Source organism: Galeopterus variegatus, unplaced genomic scaffold, assembly GCF_000696425.1.
Source record: "Galeopterus variegatus unplaced genomic scaffold, G_variegatus-3.0.2 Scaffold3998, whole genome shotgun sequence".
In the NCBI taxonomy this organism is placed as follows: Eukaryota; Metazoa; Chordata; class Mammalia; order Dermoptera; family Cynocephalidae; genus Galeopterus; species Galeopterus variegatus.
The window spans coordinates 82,717-105,272 of NW_007730109.1; the positions used below are offsets into that span (position 1 = coordinate 82,717).

A 22,556-nucleotide genomic window follows, 5' to 3' on the forward strand; every position below is an offset into this window, starting at 1 on the left:
ATCCGAACCCTCGGGCGGGAGCGCCGCCGCGCTTCCCAAGCGGCGCACTATCCAGTGCGCCACCGGGCCGGCCCCAAAAAAAGAATATTTTTCAAAAGGTGAGAAACGATAAGAAAAATGGGAGTAGACTGTGAAGATGTATTTAATCAGTGGATTAAGGATCATCATTTGGAGTATGACACCCTCTCTAACTGTTGAATATTTAAGTCAGCTTAAAGTACTGATCACTACTCTTAAGACTTAAATGTGTTTTTTAGTAGCAAGGTTTTTTTAATGCTATATATTTATGAATATACCTATGAGTTCCCCAGTTTTCTAAAAGATTAAATTTGAAGTTTTACCTTTTTGTTAAGGGATAGACATATACTACTAATTCTTTTTAGCTCTAATTTAAAAGTTTTTGTTTTTTTCTGGATGGTGGTGACAGTTTGCCCATCTTTTGTTATAACTTGTGTATCAGAAAATTCTGTTTATCTACATTTCTTCCTTGTTGAATTTGCACCGGCTTCACATCTTTTCCAAGTGTTGTCGACTTTTCACACTCTCCAGCCTCCTGTAATTCATTCCTATCGTCGTTTCCGTAGAGGTCTCCCTTTTTTCCTCCCCGCACCCCCTACCCCCACCCCTTTGTACCCTGAGATCAGCTGGTGTGTTTCTGCTTTTCCTAGATTACTCCCTGGAGATCTGAAAGCCAGTGTTGGGCCAGCTGGGAATATGTTTTGAGAAATTCTTTCTTCTAATATCTTCCAGAGTCTCATATTCACCATAAGAATATTAGCTTAAAGAGGTTTCTTTTTAAAGCTGTCAGTGGGACTGAGCAGAATTAGAGCTGTGTTCAAATTATTGTCTCATCTGGCTACTTTATATATTTTGACTAGTACTCTTTAAGTAGTGTTGATCAATTAATAAATCACAGCAAAGGAAATAGTCTGTTTTAATATTTTCTTTCAACAACATGGATGGACTTAGAGAAAATTATATTAAGTGAAAAAGTCAGGCACAGAAAGAGAAATTCCACATGTTCTCACTTATTTGTGGGACCTAAAAATAAACAAACAAACAAATCAGTTGGGGGAAAGAAGACAAAATAACCACAAAAATTCCTTGAACTGTTTAAGTCAAGTGAACAGATATGGGGGGAAGCGGGTAAAGGGGCATGAAAATCAACTACAGTGTATATTGAGAAGTAAAATAAAAATAAAATATTTTTTTAAAAAATATTCTCTCTCAAAAGTAATATATATATGGAAAATTTGGAAATATTTTAAAGGATAGAAAAAAGTATAAAGAAGAAACTAAGAATCAAAATTAATTCCATTGCTAAAGAACCTCTTTCAACAGTTTATTGGTTGATATTTAAAATATGTTTAGTTAACCTAACTGGTTTGCTAAGATCTACACAACAGTGCACCAAATTTTTGGGTGTGTATATGTATGTGTCTAAAGAGTGAGAATGATTGAGACATCAGAACCTGGCAGTACAAGCTTCCAAAGGACAGACGTAGAGCTACATAGCACTGAACATTGTGAATATTTGATGAGCACTAACAGTGATGCAAGCAAGCATCAATAGTGCAAGGATAAAATAAATGCCTTTAATACATTTCTGTGTAATAAGAAAGAAACCTGTAAACTAAAAACTAGTCCAACTTTTACTAACTGTGCCTTATCATTTATTTTCTTTAGTCACAAAGGCTATTATATATATTTTTAAATATATATCTTTAAATTGCATCACGTACACACTCTTACATAAAGATATCTGACAATACTGGACATATACATAAAGTTTATTTTACTGTTTTAGACCCTTCTCTAAGGGCCGTTTCTTAAGATACTCCATAATGTGTAATAAATACAGCGTTGTGTTTCAGTTCCTGGCACTGTGGCAAAAATTACTTTATAAACACTATTCCCAGAACTTTTAGATCACCACAAATGATTTGAGAGCATCAGCATAGCTTGGACATTTGTTTCTTTCCAGCTACATCAGAAACACAGGAAAAACAAGTAACAAAATCATTGTTAACATAAACTTCAAAGGAATAAGAGCTCAAAGTATTTGTTTTCCTGAAATTTTTTTTTTCTTCTTTAATAGCTCTTCCCCTAGAGCTGAGGGGACAGGGGATAGGGGTATGATTTGGCACAGGCAAGCCTAGTTAAATCCTGATCGAGTGTGTAATATATGGATGATCCAGGGCAAGTTGCTTAAGTTTTCTGGCCTCGGTGTCCTCAGTTCATAAAGTGGGGATTATGGGCCGGCCCGGTGGCACACTAGAGAGTGCGCCTCTTGGGAGCGCGGCGGCGCTCCCGCCGAGGGTTCGGATCCCATGTGGAGACTGGTTCCCGCTCACTGGCTGAGCGTGGTGCGGGCGCAACACTGAGGGTTGCGATCCCGTTACCGGTCAGTAAAAAAGACAAAAAAAGGAAAAAAATTAAAATAAAATTAAAAAATTAAGTGGGGATTATAATGCCTGTTATGAGGATTAAGTGAGATAACGTATGTAAAGTTCTTTGGACAGTGCCTGGCACAAACAGGGCAAGCAACAAATACACTTTCCTTCTGTCCTTCCCCTCACCTTCCTTCTTCCAGCCGGCGAGTGGTTATCAGATATTTTTCTGTGCTCGCCCTATTGTTTCTGCCTTATGTCACTACCTTTTCTTTTTTTATTTTCACAGTTTAACTCTTTTTAAATTAAAAATTAATTCCTCCACTATTTATTAAGTACTTATTATGTAAAAGGCATTGTGGTAGGTAGCATCCGACATTAAAATGAATGACATAGTTCCTATCCTTAGCAAGATTATAATATGTATGAGAGAAGATAGATAGATTCTATTCTATACTCTGTTATAGTCCCTGCAGTAAAGGAGGAATGAAAAAGTGTGTGATCTACAAGCTCCAACTCTCCCAGTCGTATCATTGGATAGACTGTCTCAGAATCATTTATTATATACCTCATAAAGATTTATGGAAAACTTTTTTTTTTATTAAATTCATCATGTATTTATCCATATTAAGAACTGTCTTAATTTTTGAAATTTTAATTTCCAACTTATATGTATAATAGTAGTTTCACTTTTTGAAACCTGGAATTTCATGTCCTTCTTTCTGCCTCACCTTTTCTATAAGGAGGGCTATCACCATTTTGCAATACTGAATAAGGATGGCATTCTTGGTACCGATGTGCTGAAGGAAATCTGTCACCTACATATTGAGCTCATCGCTGTCTCTAAAACTTTCTACCCAAGTCTGCTGTTGTATGCCAGCTGGGAAATTGTTCCCAGGACCCCAGGTACAACTGGGGACATTGTCACCTGCACAAGCATGCCTGGCCAGGGGGGGAGTGGAGCTGAAATCTATCTCACACTCGGTCACCAAGTCCTATACTTGAAAGATTGGCTCCTCCCATAGAGGTTACCTTTTTCTAGTATGTAAGAAGTGTGTCTTAAGGGCCAGTGACTGCCTTGGTTGCTCCACTAACATCATGTGGTAGCATATGGTTCAAATATGGTATCTGAGACAGGTAGAGGTCCCAGATCTGCAAGGTTGATTGGCTTCAGATTTAGTCAGTTCTTTGATTTTTAGACAATGAATAAATATGTGGCTGCCCCTCCTCAAGTTTTTTTTCTTAAAGTGAAGCTTTTTTTTTTAAACAGAAATGTACCATTCCAACATATGATCTCAAGCCATATATATGCTATTCATCCCACTCAAAATAAATGATTAAGCCCCAAGAGTTAGAGATGATGTTGGAAGAACTGTAGAATGTTCTTCTGTGCCACAAGATTTAATTTATATCGTGAGAGTGACCATAAAATCTTACCAAGTAAGTTTAAATTAAAATGCTATTTATTTTCATTGGAGACTGTTCAAGTAGACTTTGCTGTTCAGACATTCTCAAAGATTAGCCCTAAAAAGGTGAATAATGATATTCACCTTGGAACCCAAAGTTAGAAAAATAACCAGAAGTGCAAAAATTGGATTATTGCCCTAATTTGTGCCCACTTTAAAGCAACTACCATTAACAATCTAAAGTTGGCAAGTGCTTTAGCCATGACTTAAATGGTGCCAACCTACTATTTCCCATGGCAAGAGAAATGTTAAACAATGAAAAGACAACAACCCATAAACACCTAGATCTGTGTGAACAACAAACACAACAGCCACCAGCCACATGTGGCTGTTGAGTGCTTGAAACGTGACTGGTCCAAATAGAGATGTCCTGGAAGTGTGAGATACACACTGGATTTCAAATACTGAGTGAAAAAAAATGTTAAACATCTCATTAATATTTTTATATTCATTACATGTTGAAATGCTAATATTTTGTATATATTGGGTTAAAGAAAATATTAAAATTGATTTCATCTGTTTCTTTTTATTTTTCAATGTGGTTACTAGAAAAAGTGGAATAAGAGCTCAAAGTATTTGTTTTCCTGAAATTTTTAAATTACATATGTGGGTCACATTTATGGTTTGCATTCTATTTCTATTGGACAACATTGATCTAGATATTTCAAGAGAAAAGCGGGAGAGAATGGTTTCTTCACAGTCTGTATCTCACAAGGTGCAATATCCTGTTCCCTCTGTTGGAGGCATGGGTTGTCTCCCAACTGAAACAAGGACATGTAGTATCATTGGTTACATGCTTTTTTCCATGCCGTGTATATTCTACAGTTTACTATTTAAATTGTTTACAAATCTTCTATATAATCTTTGCAGCAGAGGCTTTGTACACATTCTGTATAATTTCCTTAGGAGAAATGATTTAAAGCTTTTGCTGCAGACTGCTAAATTGTTCTACAGGTGTGACCAGTTTGCTCTTACCAGAGGTGCATGCCTATTTTGCCATTTTCTCTCCTACCTGGGGTGTTTCATGTTTTTCTTTTTGTTATCTCTTTGCCAAATTGGTAGATAGTGTGTTTTATCTCTATTAGAAAAGAGACAACAACTAAACTTTACACTCTGACAGGAGCTGCTCAATGTAAAGTAACAGTAGAGAATGAAGAAGACAGTTTATCCTGCCACACTTTGGATAGAGGTTTGAATTAATTTGCAGTCTTTGCAAAAGTACATCAGATTCAGTGACTATTCCAGATTATATTTTTAATGAATGTCTGGTCCTCATGGTCAGCCATGAAGGCCATAAGAAGTAAATAATTTAAAATGCATAAAATACGTGGCAAGGTGAATCTTGTGGGAGCCCATCCATAGACGTGCCCTAGAAATGAAAGGAAGCTACCATTCCAGATTATATTTTTAATGAATGTCTGGTCCTCATGGTCAGCCATGAAGGCCATAAGAAGTAAATAATTTAAAATGCATAAAATACCTGGCAAGGTGAATCTTGTGGGAGCCCATCCATAGACGTGCCCTAGAAATGAAAGGAAGCTAAGAACAGTTAACATTACATGTAGCTTTAGAAGTACATAATGAAGGTCCTGGGGAAAAAGAGTCCTCGACTGGGAAGTTTTTAATTGGCGTGGCTACATGGGATATAGTTACATCAGGATTGCAAGTCCAATTAGCCAAAAGTTTAGGAAAATCTGTTCTGTGCTTTCTGAACTTGAGAAGAACAAATGAGAAGAAACCCTGAATACACTTTAGCTTTCCTTCTTTTCATTTAGCAAGAGTAGGAACGAGTTTATGTCAAGAAATTGATTGTTGCTGTTGTCTCCGGCACATTAACATTTTTCACACACAACAATTTGAGCAGTTCCCTAGGAGGTTGCTGTCCTGTAATTGTCATGTCTGGGTTTGCTACGCGATTGTAACAATAAGAGCATCTCAACCCACTGATGAATTGGAAGCTCCCATTGTTTCGCCGGCTTCTCCATATCCTGAGCAGAGCTTCGTGGTACTGCAAATCATTATACTTTTGCGATTTTTCACTTGCTTTGTTAGTTTGAGGTGTGTGTGTGTGTGTGTGTGTGTGTGTGTGTGTGTGTGTGTGTGTGTGTGTGTGAATTAAATACACTAAAAAAAATGTTTTCCCACAAAATGATGTTTTATGCATTCCTCTCAGGTGATGGATAGGTCAGTCACATGCCATTTCTCCAGGAATTATTTATTTCTGTCACTGGTGAGCTTATGTGTACAAAACATATTCTTTAGATTCTAAACATGTCTTTTCTTTCTTCTGCAGGGTGGTTGGGGATTGATTTTAATCCTCATTACTTTGCCTTTGTTATATGATGGGCTGAGGGTTTGGGCCCTTTTTTTCTAGGATAAATATCCTTTTTTTTTTTTTTCTCTCCACATTTCAGGATAAAATCTTAAGTATACATTATAACTTTAAGTATTTGGCTCAAATACTATAGTTTTGGGTTGTTCCCTCCTCCCCCCAAAAAAATAATCTTAAGTCTCTACTTGTATTGGTATAAATTCAAAACTTGTGATTTAAACTTGGCCTTGAATGGAGACTAAAAGGTTGAATTTTGAGTTGAAACATTTTAGTTCCATCTCCCTAAAGAAGAGTGTTGCATTACAGTCGTCCCTCAGTATCCATAGGAGATTGGATCCAGGACATCCTGCAGATACCAAAATCCACGGATGCCCAGAGTCCCTGATATAAAATGGTGTAGTGTTGCATATAACCTATCCACATCTTCCTGTATACTTCACATCATCTCTAGATTACTTATCCTAGCTAATACAATGCCTACACATCACTTCATTCATGGGAATTCAACATAGTACTCGTTTTGCTTTTTCAGAACTCTGTGGAATTTTTTTCCCCTCTGAATATTTTCCATCTCAGGTTGGTTGACTCCATGAATGCAGAACCCACAGATATGGAGGACCAGCTGGATTTCCTTGGCTCTGCACACAGATGTGATCTTGCCTTTTGTCTTTTTAGCCACCAGTTTCCTTAACCCACATTGTCACTGGAACTGGTTACATAATGAGCTTCAGGAGGAACCTGACTCTGACTCATTCTTTTTACTAAGAACCTCCCAAATAACCTGGTTTTCTTTTCTGGTTTCTTTCTACTGCAGTGCAGTGGAAAGATGAATCATTTTAACCCCTCAGCCTTTGTTCCCTTCCTCTGTAGAACAGGACTAATCGTACCTTTTTGCCAAGTTGTCATGAGGCTTGGAGCAGATATGTGTGTGAAAGCCCTTATAATGTATCAAATGTGCCAGTACTTTTCAAAGTTTATCGTAGAAGTCAAGTACTTGTCATAGCTCCTCTTCTTCTCTGGTTCTTACCCTAACTGCTCGCATGTTCATTGTTAACTCATTAGAAATAAATTCTTCATTCATTAGTTTATTTGTTTATTCAAAAATATTTTGTTGAGGATCTAAAATACATTGCTACATCTTATTCTCCTTTCCTGCAAAATCTCCTTACATAATGTCATGTGAGAGAAATGGAAATCTTTAGGTACTATAGATAAATGCACTATGAATAGTAATGGAAGGTTTCCTTGTTGAAAAGAAAGAAAATATTTATAGAACTGAGTTCTCAAAATAATCATTGTCAAAAAAATTTACAGCCCAGTTAGCTCAGTTGGTTAGGTTTGATCTCTGTACCAGCCAACTGCCAAAAAAAAAAAAAAAAAAAAAGGCACTATGAATAGTAATGGAAGGTTTCCTTGTTGAAAAGAAAGAAAATATTTATAGAACTGAGTTCTCAAAATAATCATTGTCAAAAAAATTTACAGCCCAGTTAGCTCAGTTGGTTAGGTTTGATCTCTGTACCCGCCAACCGCCAAAAAAAAAAAAAAAAAAAGGATTTACAGTGGGCATCTCATTACACATGGTACTAGAATAGGTGCTGTACCTCAGGTTTTCTACTGTTTAAAACAGGTGCACTTTGTCTCTTTCTGTGAAGTTCACAATTCAGGCTTCATTCTAAAGAGTTATATGGATTCATCTCTCTGAAGTATTTGTTGGTTTTGGAGAGACTGGCTTGTTAATATCTCCAGAATTTCCATCACAGCTTCTCTCTGATTCTTCTGGTACTGAATATGTCTAGTATTTTATGCCCAGGCACTAGAAGGAAATTTGATTTTTTGTTTGATGGGCCTAAAAGTGCTTAGTCCTGTCCACCACCATCCCCCACTTCACTTGCTTTTGTTCCTGTCTTGTTGTTTCTATAAATGAAGTACATCGTTTGGAAAGGGCTTGGAGTCAGGTCTAGGAAGTGAGCTGCATCTTAAGGCCATTCCCTGCTTTCTTTCTGAGTTAAAGTGTTTGTGAGAGGAAACAAGCAGGGGCTTGGAGCAATTAGTGAGCCCAGTGTAGCTCTTGGTGTTAAGGGGGCAATTATCACCTTCCTCTGGATGTGGTTTGGAACAGGCATTGGCCTGTGGAAAGGTCCCAGGCTGGCCTGATGGGGACTGACCCAGGTAAAAGAAAATAAATAAGCTGAGCTCTGAACAGTTAAGTAGTGGGAAAGGGTACTTAATTTTAATATAGGACCATGTCTTTCATTTTACCTTCCTTCTAAAACAGCATATTCCACATAAGAGAATGGGAATTAGTATTATTAGAACCACAGTATAGATTATATGGAATATGTATTTCTCAAATAAGCACAGGGAAGATAATCATGTCATATACTTGGTTTTCACTCAACTCAAACTCAAAGAAAGCCTGCCTACCCTCCCTGTCTGTGAAGAGTGAATTCACTTCCACCTGGATTGCCTTATATCTTGAATCCCATTGTAATGCCAGAGATGATATACTTACTCTTTAAAGTATATTATACTTAAAAAGAACTATATATTCGTGTGTCCTGTATACATGTACACATATATATGTGTGTATGTATTAACTATGTTATGTAATGAAGCTCTATAGTTATGGTCTTTGACCTTGTGTCTTCAGTAATTTTCCAGTATCACTAGGATCTCTGCTTTCTTTTGAGGAATCACTCCTTTCAGATCCTCAGGGTCCTTTCTAAGGACCCATAAAATCCTGCGTTTATGTTCAGGACCCCTTTTACCTTGACTGTTTAAACACACAAGGTTAAATAAGCCCTGAACAAAGCAGGAGAGGAAGCAGGAAGTCAGGGAGCAGAGGGGTTTTCTTCTGCTGACTCGGCAGGATAGTTACAGCACATAGGAGACATCAGCACTAACAATATGCCCACTTCAGCTGAACCCTGAAGAGAACCGATGGCAGGAAAGCTAATCAAAAGCCTTCTCCTTGTTGTCTGATTTTTTTTTTTCTTTGTGGATTTTTGTTTGTGGCATGTCAGTTCATATCCAATTTTACAAAATTCTGTTGGGCTCGTTTTTGTCCCAGTTTATAACTTGAAATTAAAATAAACTGAATGCTGTGAGGTATGGTTTTTAAAAGATATTTTTGCCATTGTTCTTTTGCTCAATAATGGGGTATGTGTAACCATTATTCTTATTAACATTAATCTTGTTGGCCATCAGCCCAATCCCCTTTTCAAAGCAGGGATACCAAACCTCCACCCACTAACCCACCATATTTTCATGGTTTCCCAGATTTTTGGATTTTAAGGACCAGTAAACTAAACAAAAATAATTAGGATTAGGAATCCAGTGTAGAGTTAAAATATTACTTCATCAAAAAGAACACAGGCTTTTTCTGCACCTGTTGAGATGATTAAAAAAAAAAAAAAAAGACTGAAACAACCACCATCTTTCACCACTCTTTCATAAAAAGAAAGGCTACTTGAATGAGAAAAATGTCAGATGTACCTAATCTCAGAATAAATTTAATTTTTTTGTCAAATTCACTGTATTTATTTTTCTGTTTACTGCTGACACGCTGGTGATCATCTTCTCCCAGGTCAGTTGTGAAGCACTGCTCTGCAGCAGTATCCTGACCCAGGTGGTCACCTAGTTCTGCTTGAAAACTTCTAGTGGCAGCAAGCTCCCTACTTCCATTTTAGAAAGCCCTTCTTTACAGACTTTCCTTTTCCAGGTAAGCATCAGCAAGACCTTTACCTGCTTCTTCCGCACAGGATGTGATTCCTAAACCTTTGTTTATATATGGTGCTCACTCCCTTTTAAAAGAGCTCAGAAGACTAGGGTAAAGGAGATACTTCGAATAATTGCATTCCATGTAGAAAGCACTCAATGAAGGAAGGCTATCATTACTCCTTTATTTATTCATCTACTCCTTTCTTCTGAATTTTGAATGTTTATTATTTGTCAGGCACTCTGTGGAGGCCTGATCTACAAAGAGAAGAACAAACAGTCCAAGGGTACACACCTAACGGGGACAACAGCCATGCAGATAACATAGCAGCAGAGTGCTGTGCCAAGATGCAGGGTGAACAGACTGCCCTGGGCACAGTGCAGAGATAGCACTTAGCTCAGCCCAGGAAGGTCAGAAAAGCCTTGGCTGCTGGAGAGTGCCATTAAACCAAGTCCTGCAGAATGACACTAACTTTCCCGGGTGAAGTGACATCTTAAAGGGCAGGAAATTAAGATGGAACAGGGCAGGCACAGGAACCTATATAGGAATATATAGGCAAGCTGGAGCTGTATTTGTTTGTTAGGGCTGCCATAACAAAGCACCACAAAGTGGCTGGCTTAAAACAACAAATTTTGTCTCGCAGTTTTAGAGGCTAGATGTCCCAAATTAAGTTGTCAGTGAGGCCATGCTCTCTCTGAATCCTGTTTGGGGAGAATCCTTCCTTTCCTCTTCCTAGCTTTGGTGGTTTGCTGGCAATCCTTAGTGTTCCTGGCTCACAGCTGCATCCCTTCAATCTCTGCCTCAGTCGCCACATGGCCTTCTCCCTGTGTGTCTCTGTGTTCAATTTCCCTCTTATAAGGACACCTGTCACATTGGATTAGGACCTAACCTGAGAAGCACATCTTAACCTGATTATATCTGCAAAGACCCTGTTTCCAAATAAGATCACATTCAGAGGTCCTGGGACTTAGGACTTTGGCATGTCTTTTCAGGGGGCATAATTCAACCCATAATAATTGGTGTTGGGGAATAGTGAGCAAAAAGGCCCAAGAGCATAATTTCTTTCTGTGGTCAGGATCATATATTTTTCTCAGTGCAACCCAAGTTTTAGTTATTCAGAGCACTTGAACTTGTGCCTAATCCAAAAAAAAAAACAAAAACAAAAACCCAGGTATTTTCATGTGAACAAGCAAAAGTTTTTCCTAAATTTGTGCAGTTGATTTTGCCCCCTTGGAACTTGTATGTAAGAATTCCCTGTTAAATATTATGTTTGCTTTGGCCATATTTTCATTCTACCTATTGAAATAACTCCAAAGTGTTAATTCTGATCTTATATTCACCACATTCCCTAGCTTGGACATTTACATATTTGATAAGTATGCCACAATTACCTGACTTATGTCATTGTTTAAAATGTTGTTATGTATTTGATAAGCATGCCACCAATTACCTGATTTATGTCATTGTTTAAAATGTTAAAAAAGTTCTGGCCACGAACAGAGCCCTGTGGCATATCACTAGAGGCGTCCTTCCAGGTTCACTGTGGCCACTGACCAACAGTCTTGAGCTCAGTCACTTGTTCAACCAGTTACCCACTTATCAAAAACCAGTTTCATCTTACCAGATTTCTTAATCTAATCCATGAGCAAATAATGATTTTTTGTTGAGCTCAAGTCAAAATATACTGTGTGGCATTCCCAAGCAGCCCTGCCTTTCACACCACCCCCTGAAATAGAAAGAATGAAAGTTTAATGTGCATGACTTGCTCTTAAGGATTTCACTGGTACTTGTTCTTTTCACAAGTCTCTCTAACCTTCTGTTTACTAATCCACTCTAGAATTTTGCTTCAGATCAACATTGGCCTTACCTCCCTTCGGTTTCTAGAATCTAGTTTTTGTTCTTTTGAAGAATCTGAATGGCATTTTGCCATTCCATTAGCACCTCTCCTCTTATGCAAGATTTCTCAAAACAACCAAGATTGGAAAATTCTTGCTGGCGGTCATGAAGATAAGAAGCACTTTTAGCCCATACACAGCCCCCCACTTTCCACATACAGTCAGAAGAACATCTTCTGGAAAATACAGTGACTTCAAGCTATATTGAGAGGGAGGCATATTGTCTTCATCTGGGATATGGTAATTGTGTGAAGTAATTTGATATTGAAGTAATTGTACAGCGTTTGGTTCTCTTGAGTTAAATTCTTTCATACAAAGATAATTCCCCTCTGATTTTCTTAAGTTTTAAGATTTTAAATTTTGGAACCCTCTTCTCTGCCTTTGGAGTGATCGCTCATCTTTATGTGCAGTGTCTAAGGACAGTGTAGTTCAGAGGCAAACCAGTAGGAAGTCAGTATGGGAACCTTATTCATCCTTTCCCATCAGATCTGCTCTGAGAGCTGTAACCATTGTCACAGGTGACCTTTGAGCTAAATATCTAAGTTTAGAAACAACTCTGCTGGCAGGCTACCAGAGCATTCCCTTGCTTATACAGTCCAAGTGTGTCTTTTACTAGGGATATGTTTATATCCTATTCCCAAATTTCTTAGAGCTGAAGGGAGTAAAACAGATAACATTTTCCTTGTCAGTCTCTTCTTCATACTGGCTTTTCAAGGTCATGGGGCAGTCAGGATTTATTACTTTAGAAAAGGATGGACTGCGTTTGGAAATCAATACCAGTGCTGTGTTTTGGATCAAAGCCAACATAAGTGTTCGTTCTAAGAATGTCCAATTTGCCTTCTGCCTTTGTAGCTTGTATCAGAATCAAGAGAAGTTTCTAGGTAAATTTTTACACTCTGTTTTGATAGTTTCAGATAACTCTGCTGTGCTCAGGGAGCGTGTTTAGTTTTACTCTCTGTCACACTATTCTTGTTATGAATAAAACAGTCATTTATAGTTTTTAGTGTTGGAGTTTAATGCATTCAGTTTCTACACAGTTCTTTGGTGGTGTGTGTGTGTTTTGGATTTCCAGTTTTGATTTGAGCGACAAATTTGGAGATACTTGAAAAACAATCTATGAACAAAAACCATTCTGGGTTTTTGTTTTTTCCCCTCCAACCTTTAACAGTTTTCTTTTTGGTACTAATTTTTTATTCCATGTTAAACTCTTAAATTACCTTGCTTCCCTCCTGTGTGTTTATAAGCTAAATTGGGATAAAATACAAGGTCATGTCCATTTTCCAAGATAAAATGCAGTATTTCCCTTCTCCGTACTGCTGCCAACTTCCTACACCAAACACTTTAAGGGGGGAGAAATCATATTACATGTTTATATTTTATTCACTCAACCAGTATAAGTTGAGTGATTATAATATGCAAAAAAATAAAGCGTGCTAAAATGTAGCAATAAAAATGGTAAGTCTACTCTTTCTCACATTTTACAACATAGGGCATAGTAATGTTCAGATAAGAAGGTTGTCTAAGTGCTCTCAAGTGATAAGAATTAGAAGTACGCTTATTTGGGGCCGGCCCGGTGGCCCACTCGGTTGAGTGTGGCGCTTGGGAGCACGGCAGCGCTCCCGCCTAGGGTTCGGATCCCATATAGAGACCGGTCCGCTCACTGGCTGAGCGCAGTGCGGGCACGACACCAAGGGTTGCGATCCCGTTACTGGTCCCGGTACAGACGTGACACCGAGGGTTGCGATCCCGTTACCGGTCACGAAAAAAAGACAAAAAGGAAAAAAAAAAAAAAGGAAGTACGCTTATTTGAAGGACAACAGGAGAAAAAGATAACATTTATAAGTTATTGAATATTCATTATTTGTTGTCACTGTGCTGGTCCTGGGAGGCAGAGTTATCACAGCACTTTAAAGATGAGGATACTGACACCAGGCAACAACACCACTCACAGAGCTGGTCATTGGCCATATTAGCACTTGAGGACAGGTCTCTCTGGCTGCAGCTCTGTCTTCTTTCCACTATAACATTATCTTCCTTGGAATACAGTATAGTTAAGAACTACATAAACATAAAGGTGAGATTGTCAAATACATAACAGGTTTTGATGGGGGAGGAAGAGAATTTAAGAAATGATCATTGTCAGTTTATAAATTCAATTCAGAAATAAAAGACCACTTTCTATAATCAAATTGCCTTTGCTTTAAAAGTTGGGCATTAATCAGTGCTTGAGACATTTAGGGATTCATTTTTATGAATGATAGTATACATTTTACTTACAAAATTCTGGGTTCCTTATTTAGCGTGTATTATTTTCCTCTGACGTATTAGTACTTGAGAGCACTAATTTGGGTCTGGCCATCTGTAACTGCATCCTTAAGTGCTGCACTGTAGTGACTTGAGGTAAAAACATTGTCATAAGATAATGTAAATGACCTTTTGTGTGCTGTATGCTCTTAAAAGACCATAAAATAGTGTAAAGCTACTTTACCTTGATTGCAGATCGTAATAGACTTGATACTAAACCATAATAGCAAATCTGTGTAATAAATCAAATGCTTTATAGTGTACTTTTTATTTAGAAGACAGGTTATAAGTTTCTCACAGAATACAGCAAAAAATGCATCTTAGCCATTTTTAATGAGGTAGTTTTAATGTTCATTCTATATGAATTTTTTGGTTTAAGCCATACATGCAATAAATATCATCAATTGTTTCCTTCATCTAGCATTTATAATGTATCTACCAGTTTCACCTGTTGATAAGGCATATTAGCAGAAATGGCTCTAAATTTAGTGAGAAAAGGCTATTAGTCCCAAAATCTGGGTGCAAATAACCAATTTCATCTGTATTCTCAAAGGATGTGTTTCTCTTGAAATTTCAATGTTCGGAAAAATCAGGTATGTGAATGTCTATATATTCTCCTGAGAAAAATGTGATACTTTGTCCCAAAGCTTCTGTAATTTATTCTCCATCAGCTGTCAGGCTATAAGGCAGCCAGGCTAGCTGAGGGTTAGACCACGTGAGGATGGACTGAGCTTCTGCTAAATCATCTCTAATCTGCAGGCTCTGGGTCTGTGACTAGAGCTGAAATCACTGTCCTTACCAGGACAGTTCAGAAACGTGAACTTGGTAGTTCCTTTTCTCTGTCTTCTGAATTCACAGAAACAAGCCACAGGCTTTCCATAGTGCATGGGTTATTTTTCTCAGATGTCAAATTAGGTATTTAAGTCTTCTTCGAGGAAGTCCTTTGGGTTAAATCTCTTCTACCCTTAAGAGCCTTTCAGTTTGCCTCCTAGCTCTCCACATCCCTTCATTTTAATTTCTTGAACATGAGTGTTACTGTTTGACTACAAAAAGCAAGAAAACAAATAAAATGTGGCATCTCTCTCTGCTGAACCTGGGCATAAGATTTTGGACATGATCTTACTAAAATCTTGCTTTGGTGATTTCATTCTGCAGTTGCAAAACCTCCAGCCACATTCTGTTCCTCTCTCCTTTTCCTGGAACTCAGGGCCACCCAGGACCTTTTCAGACTTAGCTTTCCTTACTCTCCACATAGGTTTGCATTGGACTGATTCTTCTGTGTATTGTCCTCCATAATCCACCTGGATTTCTGTTTTCCCTGGTCTTTCTTGCTCAACTTGATGTTCCTCCCATGTTCATGCTCCCTTTGTATAGCATTCATCATACAAGGTATCATATTTTAGTTATTTTTTAGAATTAGAAGTTCCTTACATCTCCCACAGGAATGTCCCCCTAGATGGCAGGTATGGCATCTTAAATTTTTTTCATAGGCCTTGTACGATGAAGGGCTTAACTGTGTACATGTCATGTAAATATTTGTGAATTGGTTTCTTGATTTGATCTCGTCTTTCTTGACTGTACTTGTCTTTCCTGTGATCCATTCACCTTCAGCACCGGGTTTTCAGTCATTTCTGACCTGTAGGTCTGCAGTAGGTTTTTTTGCCAAGCTTTCTCCTCCTTTAAGTCCTAGCTTCAATTCCAGCTGCATCAGATATTGCTTCCTGTTCTACATATACCAAGAGTCATTTATTCACAAGGGCACACCCAGCCATACAACGCAAGTGGAAGGTCAGTTATCTGTCTAGTGTAAAATGTGAGCCAAAACAACCAGAATGTAAATGGTATCTCTTTCTGTACCTTTAATATTTTTATGTCTTAGAAGAGTCTGGTGGAAACATGTAAAATTGTCAGGGTGAAAAAGATAAGTGTTACAAAATATGTTCAGTATTGGTTGTGTAATTTAACATTTTACATCTTGTATCTCATTTTCAAATGCTTACCACTTCCTATACGAAATAAATAAAGAAAATATAAGTAGCTGAATTATTCAAGGTAGTGAGGATTCAGAATAACGTAGACAAATGACTCTAGCAAACTTTTCTGTTAGCTAAATGGATGTAATTTATACTTTGTTTTCCTTCCCCTATCCAACTACTGTTAGAGGAGCTAAAGCAAATTGTAGTAAATCCCCTTTTTCTGGGAGGCCTTTGAAAAAAATAAAGCCACCAAAAAAGCAAGTTAGGAAATTACAAATACAGTATCATGGGGGCAGGAGGGGGGGTTAGTATGGGTGTGAGGGTGTGGGGGGTTATGGGTGTGTGTTTTTTTCTTTTCCCCAACAATTCCAAAATAACAAGAGGGATTTTGGCTTGAGTCTCCAAATTCATTCCCTCCAAATAGATGATACATGAATTATTATTCCTCTCAACCTCCACAGCCAGTTGGCCTCCTCCTCATTGATATGTATGTAGTTCTATTGGGCATCTTATTCCAAGATAGGCCTGTGTCATGTATCCAGAAAGTCTTGAGGTGGGTAACTGCTTTTGAATGTAATCAGCATCTCTCTTAAAGCTTTAGCAGTTACAGAGTCTATCCTCATCCCGTTACTCGTCTGGAGCTGTGGAGACTCAAAGTGGAAATTGTTTTGAATCTATGGAACAGTCTGTGGTTGGTGACCAAACTTTCTGCCACTGTCAACATGGTTGGCCTTTAAACTCCAAAGCAGACTTCCTGCCTTCTATCTTTGCTACATATTAGCTGTGTAACCTTAAGTAGGTCCCTTACTCACTCTGCTCCTAAGTTTCAAATCTACAAAGTGGGAATAATACTCAGCCTACTCAGAAGGTTGCTGTGAAGATTAAAATAATTGACCTAAATTGCATAGAACAGTGCTTGGTATAGAATAATAAGAGCTATATAAACGTAAGTTATTACTTTTGTTATTCCCCTGATTTAACTCATTCGGTCATAAGTTTTCCAATGTTGATATTTTTTTTTTCTTATTTCAATCCTCTGTCCCTCCTTCTTGCTGATTTTGTCTTTTGCAGGCGCAGCATCTCTCATGATGCATGAGTCCCTCTTGTCCTTCAGGAGCAGTGCAGCTATTAAAACAAAACAAAAAAAAACACCATCATTCTGTATGCACAAGCAGTATCCAGCCCTTTCCCAAACTGTCATTTTTAGTTTACCATATAAATATACACTTCTTATTACTATTTTTTTTAACACACTCATTACTTTTTCAGGTTTAAAAATGTACATATAATATTCCAAAACTAACACAAACACTGCAAGTGAACCCATGGTGCCTTAAATGAATTTACAAGTGGAATGACCAATATTAAAAGAACTTACCAACCATTATCGCCATCTGTTGGTGGTGGTTGGAGTGGACGCCTCTCTAGAGCCTTGCCTCTTAACTGGGAACATTCAAAAGCTGCAAGTTCTCTAGCAAAGGAGAGCGTGCGTGCACGCACACATACACACGTGTTTGCACACACACATTGGACAAAATCTGTAAGGATATTTACTGATATGCATATCCAGGACTTCAGGTGATTTTAACTTTTTAACCTACTTTTTTCTGTGTCTCCTAATTACAATAAGCATGTGTTTCTTTTGTAATTAGATAAATTAACAAAAAGGTAGAATTTAGGAGGAACTAAGTTATGGGGACAGAGGAGAAAATTAAGCTTTATTTACTAAGTGCAAACCTAAAATATACTTAGATTTTATATTACTGCAAATGAAAAAAGAGATATAAATGGAAATGGGGGAGAAATGAATAAAGCTGTGGTGCAAATTAAAGTTTCAGTAGCAAAATGTTTTATCAGCCAAGTTCACTTGGGCCAATAGATTTAAATGTGAGTTTTTACTTGTTATACTCTCTTTGAAATTCTAATTATTCTGTAGTTATGTCCTTTAATTACTCTTTATCCTTTTACTGTCAGAGCTTCCTCTAGAGTGGATTATCTACTCTTAGCAAAGAATATTATAATCTGAATATCCTGGACTGTGGTCTGAGCCTTGTTACTTTGAAGCTGGATAAAACCCAAAAAATCTTCATAGTTACCTTTTTTCCTGTAAAATTCTATGGCTTGCTTTCTCAGGCACACACCTCCTTGATGTTCTTTCAGTGTGAATTCTGCCAGTCAGGAGGTCTGTTTCTTCTAGTATATCATATGTCCCTGTTCCTTAATGATGACTTTTAAAAAACATTAAGCTGCAAATAGGAACAAGGAGAGGTGAAATCGCTTGCTTTATGACTTTGTACTCAGATGTCTGTTACTTTTGTAGGCATTGGTGATTGACAAAAGAGTTAGACTAAATCTTAACTATCTGTAATGGTTCTTCTCCCCCCATTATTAAATCTTCCTGTAAGTAAAACTCGTGGAGAGAGATGGTGACTGTGCTGAATGCTGCTTCCCCTTATCCTACTTCTTGAGTGGGACCATTTGATAGACGGCTCTTCCCCATATTCTAGATTTAGATTTCCTAGCCTTTTGCTCATGCCACCAAAATTACTTGTACTATACTCCATTCCCACAATAAGTGACAGAGTCGCCTGCTGAGGAGCTGACTTAGCCAGGGCCTGACTGGTTTAGCGTGTCACATGTTCTGGTTCTCACGTTTGCATTTTAATGGGATTCTCTTGTGCTGTGAGTGGTGTGACTGAATGGACATCCCAAAAGAGAAGATATTTTAGGAGGGGACACCTTTTGCCATCCCTAAGGTAACTCCAGATAAGCAGCTTGTGTGCAGGAGGCCAGCATGCAGTAGCACCGCAGACAGGGTGGAAACTGTTCTCTGACTTTCTGTGAAATCATGGTCTTTCAGTCTTCACCCACAAATCTTGGTGAAAACCACAATAGAAAGTAAAACTGATAAATTTCCAAAATATCTCTTCTGCTCACTCTCTTCTGTCTCCTTACCATCTTTCAACCATGAGCCACGTGTTTGTTTCTTACATTTAAAACAAACAAAACATCGCTTGGACTTGGAAAGTGAATCTAAGAGACCTTCCATATTCTTCCTCTCCTTTCGTACTCTTGAGTGTATGAAGGAAACACTGTTTCCTCAAAATCATTTATAGATAAGTTGCAGTGAGAACATGAACACTGTTTATTTTTGAGCTTCTGGATTTTAGGCAAGGTCTTAGGCTCAAAACTTCTATGAGTTTTTGTTTTCTCATTTGCATAAATGGGAATAACACCTACCTTATAAAATTATTGTGCAGTTAATTAAATAAGATGGTATATGTAAAGTACCTGGCACAGTCTTTGGAACCTAAGAACTCAATACATGTAATCCCCCATCTGGTTTCTTATAAAATAGCCAACTAAATGGTTGAGGAGATTGGGGATGGTTTCATGGAAAAGATAATGTTTGAACAGGTCCTTCAAGTTTAAGCATGGGTAAAATGGGGTAATGGAGAGATGAAAGAGACATGTTTAAAGCAGCATTTAAGGTAAATTAATGCAGCAGTCAGGGTTGGAAGGAACAGAAACTGGAAGCAGGGTGAACTGCCGTGTGCTTTTCACCTAAGTAGGCACAGTGAAGGGGAGGAGTGGATATTAGAAATGTAGCAGAGACAAAACTCAGAGAAGTTATTGGCTGACTGGATTCAGGAATGACCAAGTTGATGATGTCTTAAGGCCCCTGAGCTTGGTGGAAGAGTGGGAGAGGAGACATGGAAAGATGTGTTTGGGGTGCTGTTGAGGATGGGAGCTAGAAAATGGGTGGCCGGAGGGGATATGTAACTAGATATTTAAGTGTCTTAATAAAATATTGATATTTCATTAAAAAGAGGAAGAGACAAGAAACAAAGCTGTGGGGGGATATTTTTTATAAGAACGTGAAGGAGAAATGGACGTCATCAGAGATTAATTCATGAAAACCATGGCACTGTGGATGAATTTCCTAAGAAAAGAAAGGGCTGAGGACCACATATTAAACTTGACGAAAGTTCTTGGTTGAAGAAGGAGCAGAGGAAGCCAAATAGACAAAGAACCCCTAAAGGAGGGCGGAGAAAGGTGCAATGAAATGTGAAGCATCAGGCCCCAGAGAGAGAGGTGGCCTCTTGTGGGTATGGAAGGAGGGGGCTGATGTCCCCTGCAGCAGAGATCAAGGGAGCAGAGGAGGTCGGGCATGGATTGATCGCCCCTGCCACCGAGAGCCTTTTCTCTGTTCCTACTCCTCCATCTCCCTTTCTCCATGTCTTTCCTTATCTTTCCCATCATTAAATGTTGAAAACAGAACCAGAACAATAGAGGGTGAACCCCTTATCTTCTCCCAAACTTCTTTCTGTTTGGTTTACAAAAGGCCCTGAACTCTGAGACCTCGTGCAAAGCTTCTTAATCTCTGTGACTCTCAATTCCCTTATCCTAAATTACAGTCATACCAACTTTTTTTCCTGCTTTTGGAAAAAGTATGAGGCAGAGATGCAATCTAAAAATGCTTTCATCTGAGACTTGTGCAAATGAGAGAGTGCTGGTAAATATCAAGCATATGACCTAGCAAAGCAAAATGGTTGCTCAAAGGTAATCTTTAAGTCACTTATTTTTTCTCATTCGTGGATTTCTTTTTTATTTTTTTTTAAGCTTAGTGATCTGTGTTAATGTTGTTGTAAATACTCAGAGTCTCTATAGGGAATTGCAGGTGTTTGTGCAGCATTATGCTTCTTGGATGTAATTGTCATTTGAACCTTAAATTATCTTTACTTTCATGCCTGTTAGTAATCATTTGATTACATGATTTCACAGAGTGAAAACAGGGAAAATTAACTGGAAGACAGAGGTGGCTCAAGTGATTTGTTTCTCTAGATAAATATACTCCAGCTTGTTTCAGTGTGTAAAATAGAAGTCTACAATATTCAAAGTCATTTAAAACGCTATACAGATATTTCTGTTTGCTAAAACTTTTAAGATTCTTTGTAGGCCTCTAAATTGATCACGAGAAAGTTATAGTAGAGCAAATATGGAATTTTTAAAGTTAACATGTAGGAAAGTAGAATTTCCGAATGTACCTCGTATAAATGAGGAAATTTATACATGAACTAAGTTACATACATTTCCCAATGTCTTACTTTGATTTTTCAGAAAAATTTTTAAATTGTTTTTCAAAAACAAAAAATCTTTTTCAAAGATTTTTTTCCTTCAGTTCTTAGAAGAAAGCACAGATAACAGTGCTCTTCCTCAAGGTCTGCTCACTATAAGAGTGTGGGCTCAGTGCATAAATTTAAATTATGCTGTCCATTTTCAGTAGCAGTGCACTCAGTTTTAATGTTCTGCATTTTTTGGTATCTTCCCCAACTTCTATGGCACATTAAGAAATTTGAACACATTTCTCATATAAACCTTCATAAAACGAACAATTAATCCCTGGTTCATTGTTTTATGTTCATGATTGTCCATTTCCTACACACATGTGCAAGCACACATATGTTCATGAGTATACTGTATAATTATTATTGAGTTAGAAGTGGTATTAATAAATATATTTATAAACTGTTATAAAATTTTATATATAAATAAGTTTATAAATAAAATGTATGAATATATTTATAAAAATAGTTATAAAAGTCTCCAGTAAAGACCTGTTTGATACCATTGTGTTAATGTACACATGTGCACACACCTGCCCTTCTATGAAGATCTAGGGCTGTGCAACTCTGTCTGCAGAACCAAAATGAAGAGAATAATGCAGGCAGCTTTCCCCCTGTTATTATTTCATAAGAGCTGTGTGAATCATAGTACTTTCCTTTTATAATTCAGTAGCCTTGCATTTAGTTTCATGTTTGACCACAGACATAGTGTTACTAGAAGAAAATATTTTTTACAGAGCTCACATTCCATGTTTTTGTCTCAAGACTGTCAGGTAAGTACCTGATACTTCAAAGCTGAACATCAAACTGTAATCCTAAGATTCAAATGGGAGACCTAGCCATTCCCTTTTTTTTAGTTTAGTTTTGAGTTTAGAATTCTCATTTCCTGTCCCTTAGTAAAGAACTTTTTGTACTTTAAAGTTTGCAGATGTTTGAAAAGTGTGCATGTTCTTTGGACTTAGACATGAATGAGGGTTTCTCATAACTTCCTCTTTTCCTTTTTTACTTTTTTAGATATGGGAAAATAGTCTCCACGAAGGCAATTTTGGATAAGACAACAAACAAATGCAAAGGTACGTTTTCTTGGCTGATTATTTGCTAAATCATAGCTTTAGGAAAAGTGATAAACCTGATCTTTGGTTTCAGAACTACTTCCATTTTATTAAAAATCAAACCTTATATGTCACCCAGTTTGTGTCTTACACAGTGTCAGCATATTGCTTACGTTTGTCCCCTGCTGAGTTTTGGCCGGAAACCTAACAGCAGCTAACAGTTTGCCAGAATTCCAGATTTGACGCCAGTACAGTTAACATGCAAAATACTGGTTGGCATCTAGCCCCTGTTTTTAA

At 37.7% G+C, this 22,556-nt stretch overlaps 1 protein-coding gene across 1 annotated transcript in view; it reads left to right on the top strand.

The window, feature by feature from the left end:
* The window catches only part of RBMS1 (RNA binding motif, single stranded interacting protein 1), an 89,402-nt gene that overhangs the window by 23,144 nt on the left and 43,702 nt on the right, over positions 1 to 22,556 (top strand). The window contains exon 2 of the mRNA XM_008586488.1: positions 22,222 to 22,280. Within this exon, the coding sequence (XP_008584710.1) occupies positions 22,222 to 22,280 (59 nt within the window). The remainder of the gene's footprint in view (positions 1 to 22,221; positions 22,281 to 22,556) is intronic.